Genomic DNA, 10,031 nt, shown 5'->3' on the forward strand with positions numbered 1-10,031 from the left:
GTCTCTAGAACAAGAAATGCTAAATAAATTGAGATTTTAAAGTAGATGCCAAGAAGTTCGTTTTCCCCAAGGAGAAAATGTTCAAGTTTGATTTCCTTTGGAACTTTGAAGGTGACATAAATTCTCAAAATCATTTATGAGGGCTTAAATTCTCAAAAGGCTTAGAAAACACTATGGTTGAAAGGTGAAAACTTTTAGGGTGAGTTTTGGGCTCTAAATGGAAAGTCCCTCAGTGCTAAAAAAAACCTAGTTGTTATGGCTAAAAAAACATTTTATCAATTTGAAAAACTAGAGTAAAAACAAGTCCAATATTTTTTTAAATCTGCACTAAATCCTACTTTTTCCGCAAGACACGATGGTAAGTTATATACAATTTTTGGAGACCTACAATTTGGGATCTTGGTCTAAAAGATTAACAAAATTGATTTTTTTAGTATGTGGTCGACTCCTTTTTCATTTTTTGCCACTTTCTTTTTGAATATGTGGTCAACTCCTTTACTTTGTGAAATAGTCTACTCATTTATACGTATTAACACCTTTTCTTTTTTGAAAATCTTTTGTTTTTATATTTAGTTGACTCCTTTTCGGTCTACATTGAAATGTGGTCAACTTCTTTGGCCCCAACTCTTCATTTCTCCAACTGATATAGTCGACTCTTTTTCCCTTTTTAGTTTTCTTACCTCTTCTAGATTAGTTGTTTTGACGCTTGAGTTTTCTAGGAAAATAAATAAAAATTAATAATCAATCTCATACATTACCATATTTATTTGATAAAAAAATCAGTTAAATAAATTATCAAATACAAAATTTCCATGAAAAAATTACCTTGTAATGAAAGCATTACAATATCAATTATCAAATTCTTATTGAAAAAATTTCCATATGGTTTTCCGGCCCAACTTAACTGGAAATCTTACCTAGATAATTATATGATTTTTTATATAAGAATTTTTAACTAAAAAAATGTTTCCAGGAAACATAAGGTACTAATGGTCCATGAAATCATATTTCTACTAAAATGCCTTTCCAGCATTTCTAAGAAATAGGCACTAACAAGGTCTTAAGGATTTTAAAAGTTCTATGGATTTAAATATTTTTTGTTAATAAAACTAAATTAAGTTAAAGGTTTTTCAAAATCTTGAGTGAGTGAGATAATAGACTTGTGCATATATACTTGCAAATAAAGGTAAAGATTTATATAGTCATTTTTTTTGGAAAAAGCCGATTGATTCTTGTATCTAAATGATTTATAAGAAAATACATTATATTTAATATTATGGATAAATAATAATTAAATATTTTTACATTATTTGCATATTTTTCTTATTACTAAATTAATTTGAATAAATAAGAAATTATCCTTTAGTATTAATATCTAAATGTTTATCTTGATATTTTAATATAATTATTATTATTTTATATATAATTAATATAATTGACTTAATAGTCGTCTCTCTTTCAACTCGAGGATTGTTATTTCCACAACTCGAGGTCTGAGTCTTTCTCTTGCTTTGTTTAGTATGAGTACAGATTGTCTACCGACTCAGCCAGATGTTTTTTAAAGTTCGTGAATAATCTATGTTGATCAACCCCTGTTCTCAATGAATCCCATACCCACCAAAGTCCAAGAATCTCCAAAATACCTATGGCCCGCTGAGGATTTTGCAGATTTTGCTGTAAGCCGTTGGGCATCTAAGTCCGTTACGTGTATCCATTGGACGGGAATGGAGTTGGTTAAGGGGCTTGCAGTGAAACCATGGCCGCTACAGAGACGAGGCGGGTCTTATCATATATGTCGCTGGAGACCGCCCCTGTTTCCTTTCTGGATATGCAGGATTAGCTATCGTACATAAAACTACTGGTAATGGTGACGCCGCTTTGATAAGCTGTAGAGGAGTTTTCACTTGCAGTGCCCGAGCTTCTCTGAAACAGTGAAAGCCTTTATTACCCTAATAGCCTTGGCTGATCGACCTGGTTTCTTTTCTTTCTGGTCTCGGTCGTTACCTCTGCGTCGAAGAGTTTGTTGACGGGCATTGCTGGGAAATTTTTCTCTCGTCCACGAGGTATTTACTAGGTCTGGAATGATCTTGGATTAGGGATTGTTTTCTTTCTTTTCTTTCTTGCTGAATGAACGATTGGAATTCAGGCTATGATTCCCAGACCCTTGATTTAGGGTTGCTCTCTAATGTTTGATCTTGTGAAATGAGATAGATTTTTCTCATTTCTGATTTGATTTAGGTCTATCTGGCTTCTTTGTCTTCGTGATCTTAATACTGAACTGCAAGGCTGCACGTCTAAGGTCCTCTGCTGATAAGTATTGTACTAGCTTTAGTTTTATTTCATCCTCTACGTTGTAATGGCTTGTATGCTCGGCTCGTTTAGGTTTCTTTTCAGCTTCAGAGCAAGGAAGTGGATTGTATCAGGGTTTTTTTGTTCGATCATTCATTCCGCTGCTGTGAAATTTTGTTCCTTTCATTAGTTTAGTGTCACGAAGACCCTTCTTTGTATTGAACAAACCCTCGTTTTAACTTGACGATATGATTTCAGGGAGTTTTGGAAGTTTCAGATTTTAACCTTTTTATGATTCAGTTATGATTTACTTTTATCATGACTTTTCTTGACTTATCATGCTTTTGATAGCATGCAGTCTTCATATTTTTCAGAGAATGAAAAGGAGGCTTTAATTATTAATATGTTTGAGCTTGTTTAAGTTATTGAAGTGTTTATTAGAACTCAATCATGAAATCTAAGGAATGTGAGATTTTTTTAGGGTATCTGTTAGAATCTTCATAGCTGAAGTTGTAATATAAGTTACTGGTTTGACAGCTATATATATCACCCAAAGACACATGATTCGGAGATTGAAATCTGTAATCACTTTCTGGTTAGTTGAACCGTTGAAGAGGTATCAGCTGTTCATCGTTTTCTATGTATGGAAACCTTTAGAAATGAAAGAGTGAAGCTATGTAAATTATGAAGAAAAGCACTACTTGTTTCAGAGTGTGGATTCTCAAATTTCTGAATGGGAACGAGCACTTGGTGCCTGTGCTTTAGACTAAATATAAGTCAAACCTTAAGACTTAAAGTTAAAACAAGGAAATATAAAAAAAGAAAATAAAGGGCTTCTGAAGTTATAACTTATAACCACCGACTTTGCATTTATCCTGGAAATGAGGGCAACCTTTTACTCTTGGAAAACAGTAGAATAGAAGCCTTGTATTCTATTTGTGATTGATTTTTGAAAGAAGATTCCTCTTGAAATCTAACAGGCAAATTACTACTCATCCAGGTTCCAATACCCTGGGCACGGAATCTCAACTTGTGTTTGTCTATCTATTTATTATGTCTTGATTTCTCTCTGTAAAATCTTGAGTTATCTGAACTGATTTAAGCTTAGTTGCCTGAATATTCCATTGTTTGTCAACAGATTCTTTTTCCATCAACTCTGAGAATGCAAAATCCTCGTGTGATTTCCCCTGAGGATATCCTCAATCCCAAGACACGGAAAAAGAAATCCTCATCCAGAAAGGAGGTGGGACTTCGCCCACTAGGAAATGTAAAAGGACAGCCAGAGACCATTTATCCCCCATTCAAGGCCCAACAGGTCCTTAAACGGAAACCTAGGAATGAAGCTTCCCCGTCTTTTCAACACCCTGAGAGATCAAACTCAGATTCCTTACCAGATACTTCATCTGGCAGTGAATACCGCACAATAAGACGAAAGTATTTGCTACTAGAGGAAGAGAGTTTCTTGTTAAAAAATGAACTGAATGAGGCAGAAGCAGAGGTTAGAATTCTGGAAGAAGAGAAGTTTGCATTACTGGATCAACTTCTTGTGTTAGAAGGTCTAATTGACCCTGCAGATATTCATCCTCAAGAGTGATCTCGGTGTCTCAGCCATTCATCTTGTTGTGAGATGTTTTGAGAACATAGTGGAATGCAGTGAATATTATTAAAATTCTTTTCCTTACAAATATATCAGAAATGTGGTAGCATCAAACATCTTAGAAGAACTACTGGGGAATGGCTGTTAATTTGTTACTTTCTTTTCGTTCTATACACAATTTGTTGATCTTTGCCATATTTATATTTAAAATGTATCTTTTACATTGTGTGCACCTTCATTCCTGTTATCTGGTATTGATATAGTATAGACACTCAAAAGTATGACCGTCTTTTAACAGTCACTGGGGTGTGCATTTGAAACTTGAGCTTCATGTGGCACTTATAATTGGAACTTGGGTTTTTGTTAAAATTACAAAAGGCAATGAGAGAACGACGTTGTATCCTGCCTGCGTGCTGAATATATGGTCCAATGGTAGCTTTCCACACTAGTATTATTGCGGGCTGGGTCATGGACCTCCAGTAAAGAAGGCTCTTGTTGTTACTTGGAGTCTCACAATTTACAGAGACTATAGGTCTGGATGTGGAATCTGGTCATCGATGCACTCTCCCCATAACACTTCCACTTTCTCTATTTTTGTGGATGAAGTCTTCTCCTTTGCTCAGTTCCATCATCTTTAACTTACAGGTATCACTTCTTTTTATGATGAAAGGTGTGAATTTTCTCGCCGAGCAGTTTAATAGCGCAATGTCGTGGCTCTTAAAATTGTGAAGAGGTTGCGACGGGAACGATTAAAGGTCACGTTGATATCTGTGCATTTTTTTATTTTTTAGCAGTTGATGAGATCGTTATAGTCTTCAGATTCATGCATCCAACATTTTGAAAGACCCTGATTTCTCGTCCATGCGTCTGCGTTTGAGGAGGCCATAGATAACTAAATCATAGAAGCATACTGACAAATTTGTTAAGGGCCCTGTCCCGGGTCATGCCAAGCCAATGATATAACAGAAACTTCCACAGACCTGAAGCCTTCTGCTTCGATTTTAGCTCGAGCAGTAGCTCGTCGGTGGGGGGAAGAGGTGTGGTTATCTTGAAACTCCAGATTTAGCGGCAGCCACTCGGACCACCAATGGAGTAGTCACCTTTACATGCTTCTTCCTCCAAGTTAGAGACCCAAATACATATCCTTTCGACGGACGCACCACCTTGAATTTCACAGTGTATATACTCTTCTGACCATAGCTTGTGAAAAACATTAGTTTTGGTGTGACAGTCACATTGATACCCCTAGGAGAGGTCACTACTGCTCTGTAAATGCTTCTGCCCTTCCCCACATAGGTTACAGTTCTCGTGACTGACCGGCTGCCCCTGAGATCAGGTACAGAGATTGATGGATAATTGAGGTCCAGGGGACTTGGATAAGGCTTCTTGCAGATGCTATTGTCACCTGTCAACAATCTTAAGGATGCCACATCGTAGCCAATCGAACACAGGAAGTTCTTGTAATCTTCTGGTCCTGTATCGTAGATCAGCCCGGGGTCTAAGGCTGCAACTGGATCCATGAAACCCGAGCCATAGTCAAATGGGTCTGCGTCCCTTCCTTCTGGGTCTGCTGTGATTAAATCTCCATTCTTGTCCAAGTTGGTAGCTGCAAATTCAGTATAAATGTCAGACTCCTGGGAAGAAGCTCTCATGTTCCTGAAGCTCACCCTCGCGTGGCCAAAGTGTGAGAAAAATTACCTGATGTCATGATTGCCGACTTGATAGCCGCAGGAGACCATGTCGGGTGCACAGCTTTGATTAGGGCGGATATTCCCGTTACATGTGGACAAGCCATGGAAGTCCCAGACAGAATATTGTAGTTCATCTTTTTCAATGCCGGGGACCATGATGCCAGTATATTTAGTCCTGGCGCTGCGATGTCAGGCTATGGAGAAGCAGATTAATAAGCAACAAGTAAACTTAATGTTTGCATAGAAGAACCAAGTTCTTGCTTACCTTCAAAATCTCCGAATTCAAGGAATTGGGACCCTTAGAAGAGAACGATGCAATGCGTGGGGCTGGTTGAGATCCTAACACAGTCTTTGCAGGCAAGATAAGTGATCGTGAATTTCTGAGGAGCAGAGAACAAGGGAACCAAATGAGGACCCAGCTTGTATGAACTATAGATAAAACTAATTACCAGATGAAAAAATTTGAACCTAGTCTGGTTAATGAAAGAAAGAATTCTGTCGCCCGTTTGTTTTCCAACTATAGCTGAAGGTATTACAAAGGGGATTGCAACATCCTTATCTTCTTCGTCTATTAAAACCATACCAACCCCACCAGCTTCCTTCACTACAATGCTCTTTGCCAGTTTAGACTCTGATGAACTCTCAGCGTGGCGACACACTAGAACTTTCCCACGAGACTTGGTACGATTCAAGGAGCCCTCCAAACAGTAGCTTCAGATAAATGAAACAGAATCAGCATTCAATCAATGTTGACTAATTAACATCTAAATGGACCTCAATGATCACACAGTAACCCAGTGAAAGAGGTAGGTAATCGAAATTAAGACAACTGCTGTATATGCCAGAAATTCTCCCTTTACCTGGACTGGAAAGGCGTAAAATATCCACCATAGGCCACTGAAGCATCAATGATTCTAGCCGAAGTTTTCATCTCAAAGAGACTGAGGCTTTCACCCTAATCCAAGGTAAACAATTAAAACAGATTCAGTTGCAATCAAACAGTGAACCCAGATCATATTTAGTTGGTAAAGGTCGAATCAAGTAATGCACCGTGACTTTGGTCTTGTTTCCGAGTAAAATATCTGATGTGAAATCTCTGTCTGTTGAAGTAGCAGCCACTGTGAGCATCCACGGTGCAACATTAGTAGCTGAGCCTGCACTTCCATCATTCCCAACAGAAGAAACAACGAGAATCCCACGACTAGCAGCATGGAACGATCCCACTGAAATTGCATCATTGAAGTAATCCCCCTGTGGAGCAGCTGGACCTAACGACAGAGACAAGATATCTACGCCATCTTTTATGGCATCATCAAATGCAGCCAATAAGTCTGCATCATAGCAACCAGAGTCCCAGCAAGTCTTGTAGACTGCAATTCTGGACAATGGAGCCCCACCTCTCGCCGCTCCAGCCGCTAAGCCGTTAAAATTCATGTTGTCTACATATCGACCAGAAGCTGTGGAAGCCGTGTGACTCCCGTGACCAGAGCTGTCTCTAGAAGATCTGAATTTCACCACGTTATCGGAATTGCTCTTCGCTTCTTTTTCATTGCTCTGTTCTTCAACATCATAACCGCTTACATAATACCTTGCTCCTATCAATTTCCTGTGCAAAGGAAAAGAAGTAATTACTGTTAAGTTCAAGTCCTGGAAGTATGTTCATTTCTGCAATTCCCTTATGGAATACCAAATGGACTTAGAAATTGAGGAAGTCGAACCTGTTGCAAGAAGTTGAATTGAATGCTTCCCCTGTTTGACATTTCCCATTCCATCGAGAGGGCACTGGAGGCATATGTGCATCGCTGAAACTAGGAGATTCTGGCCATATTCCTAAATAATGATCACATGTTTAAACGTTAAAGATAAATCCACCGAACTTTGACCTTATTATCCTCAAATGATTTGGATACCATCGAACACTTCAAATTAATTGATAAAAGTCTAAAACTCTACAAATGATAGAAGAAGAAAGAAGCAGAAGAAGAAGAATCAGAAATTTAAAAAGCTTATTAAAGTATATGCTCCCTGCGAAATGGGGCTACATTGAATGAGTTAATTGAGTACTGAGAAATCATGTTGTTTGGGCTGATGATACAAGCCGCGGTGTTTTTTCCGAAGAAAATGTACATACTGGTATAAAAGGTTTTGTAACTCCGAAAACAAGAGGCTGAAGAAAACTGTCCATTAGATAAGGAGCACAGGATTTCTGTACGAGATTGAAAAGGCAAATTAATCATAGAAGTAATTCGCCAAAGCTTTTAGGTGTTAAAAATTACAGTGGCAAATTCGACGACAAAAAGTATAATTCGAGAAAAAAAGAGGGGGGCGTTGCGTCTTGGAAGCCTCTGTAATTTACAGAAGTGAGAAGAGGAAGCAATACAGAACATGAAAATTCGCCAGGTACAATATGAGAAATAATGGTAATATAAAAATACAAAGATTAGCGCCCTACCTGTGTCAAGAAAACCGATGATAACATTTTCTTGATTCTTCGTAGAGAGTCCCGAAATTTCCATGGTTTCATCCTTCATCAGACCCATGAAATCCCAAGAATGCGTAGTATGCAGTTTCCTCTTTATATTAGGAAAGACAGAAACTACTCCAGGCATCTCCGCTGAGTTTGAATTTTCATATATTGGAAAACAAAGCAAACATCAGAAATTTCGAAACGAATGACAAAAGCAATAATGAATACATTAATGAATATATCATTAACCACGGAAGCAAAGTAGAAAACTAACTGGCCATTTTCGAAGCTTGCTCTTCGCTCAACTTTGCTGCAAATCCTCTGAAACCATATTTGTAACTGTATACATGCGAAGCTCGTGCTTTCTCCGCACTGTAGAAAAATCAACCGTAAGAAAGCCGATTTTCCTGATACATGCCTGGTAGTACGATGAGCCATTACTGACCTTCCTCCGTGAACCAAAGTAAGCATTTGGTGGTTGTGCTCCAAAATCTCTTCTGGGCAAGTATTATTCTGGCTACCCATGTAAACTACATATACCTGCAAATACCAGGATTATCAGGAATGCTTGCAAATGTTTCTAAAAATCCCAAACGCAATATGAGAAAAAAACAAAGTTAGTATTATCAAACTGCCGACTCACCTGAGACGAGAAACTATGGGTTATCTGTAGAAGAAGAAGAACCCAGATACATACATACCGGACCCTGAACCAGACAGGAGCCATGACCAAGCTCATGGAGGCGGAGAGAGGGAGGAAAAGCTATTTAAATATGAAATAGGGTAGATAGTTTAACACTTCACAGGTTCATCGCTGTATTTATACGTGTCAAAGATGGTAGCAAGAAGGGATTTTTGCCTTGGGAACCTTTAGGCATAAAATTGTGAAGATTTTTAAGCGGCCTTTTCGTTCAGCTTTTTGCTTTTGGCATTACCAACAAAAAAGCACGATCTTCCGCTCTTCTCCATATCCAGTGACCGTTAAATTACCATTCATAAAGTTCTAATACGAGCAGAAAATGATAACTTCTTCCTTTTTCTAGCCGAACTTTTAAAAAAAGAAAATCATTCGTAAAACTCAAAAAATTAAAAAGTTAAAACTAAAATCAGAAAACTGTTTTTTTTTTTCTGTCTAAGACACTAAGAATCGGGCGCCTTTTCTTCAGGTCCTTTCATCCCCACTTCCACCTACAAGAACACTCATCTTCTTGCCTGAATAGGAGAAAATTTAATTTTCGACAGAACGAAACTCATTTTGATTAGGCACAATTTAATATTAATTAATTCCTTAATCGGTTTTGGTAAGTAACTCCAAGGTCCTCGTAGAAGCCAATCCCCTGGTGAATCTATTCGAGCTGTCATTACATTGACTTCTTGTCTATGGTTTAGCATCATCATGTACCTAACTAAGTTTCCTTCGATGAAACTTATGGGCTGTAATGCCTTAATCTTTAGAGTATTTCATCTTTTCATTCATTTGGTTCCTTCGTTCACCTGCAGTAATGGAAGTCAAATATGCGTATTACGCAGACTGGGCGTGGAGTAGAAGGGAAGGGGTGGAGTGGGAAGACGCAGCTTTCGGATAGAAAGACGATCAATGATTTTCTTTAACGGGACGTTTTGTTCGAAAAATAGACAAGCAATATAATAAAATCTTGAAAAACAGAAAATTACGTAAAAGGCTTATATATTGATTGAGTTGGCAATTGGGTTTTAACTCCACCACATAAAATCTTCTAATATAATTCAACTCCACCACATAAAATCTTCTGATTGGAATTTTGGTAATGGGTGGGGGTCAAATGAAGTTCAACTTAAAGGCATCAAATTGAAAGTGAAAGATTTCTGTACATGTATTTATTATTTACAAAAAAAATTATAAATTCTTGATAATCATAACCCCACACGACATAATGTACTATACCTAATCGCATCTCTCCTTGTTTAAATTTGTTTTTGCCGGTTTTTCGTTTTCTTCCTTTTCAGT

The 10,031-nt window shown here is 37.8% G+C and overlaps 1 protein-coding gene and 1 long non-coding RNA gene across 2 annotated transcripts; one reads left to right on the forward strand and one right to left on the reverse strand.

Annotated features, from left to right (window-relative positions):
- The first annotated feature begins 1,696 nt into the window (after positions 1-1,696).
- LOC137950803 (uncharacterized) lies at positions 1,697-4,118 on the forward strand. The gene is made up of 2 exons (XR_011112002.1): positions 1,697-2,063; positions 3,428-4,118. It is a non-coding gene; the product is annotated as an uncharacterized lncRNA (long non-coding RNA).
- Positions 4,119-4,787: 669 nt separating this feature from the next.
- LOC137950683 (subtilisin-like serine-protease S) lies at positions 4,788-8,749 on the reverse strand. The gene is made up of 11 exons (XM_068797275.1): positions 8,688-8,749; positions 8,490-8,584; positions 8,319-8,416; positions 8,030-8,191; positions 7,296-7,407; positions 6,628-7,183; positions 6,438-6,532; positions 6,046-6,288; positions 5,843-5,957; positions 5,585-5,771; positions 4,788-5,492 (listed from the first exon to the last, which is right to left on the reverse strand). The coding sequence occupies exons 2-11, from the start codon at positions 8,567-8,569 to the stop codon at positions 4,930-4,932; spliced, it is 2,211 nt and encodes a 736-aa protein (XP_068653376.1). The 5' UTR covers positions 8,570-8,584; positions 8,688-8,749; the 3' UTR covers positions 4,788-4,929.
- Positions 8,750-10,031: the final 1,282 nt, after the last annotated feature.

The sequence above is a fragment of the Aristolochia californica genome, unplaced genomic scaffold (assembly GCF_029961685.1).
Source record: "Aristolochia californica isolate CCGP_79_NKW_82.1479 unplaced genomic scaffold, dmAriCali1.0.hap1 SCAF_14, whole genome shotgun sequence".
NCBI classification, from domain to species: Eukaryota; Viridiplantae; Streptophyta; class Magnoliopsida; order Piperales; family Aristolochiaceae; genus Aristolochia; species Aristolochia californica.

Excerpts from the sequence above, each read along its gene's own strand:
- LOC137950683 (XM_068797275.1), bottom strand. The coding sequence starts at position 8,569 with ATGGGTAGCCAGAATAATACTTGCCCAGAAGAGATTTTGGAGCACAAC. Across the intron at positions 8,192-8,318 it reads GCAAGCTTCGAAAATGGCCA|CGGAGATGCCTGGAGTAGTT; the intron begins GTTAGTTTTCTA and ends ATTCAAACTCAG. Across the intron at positions 5,772-5,842 it reads TGAATTCGGAGATTTTGAAG|CCTGACATCGCAGCGCCAGG; the intron begins GTAAGCAAGAAC and ends GCTTCTCCATAG.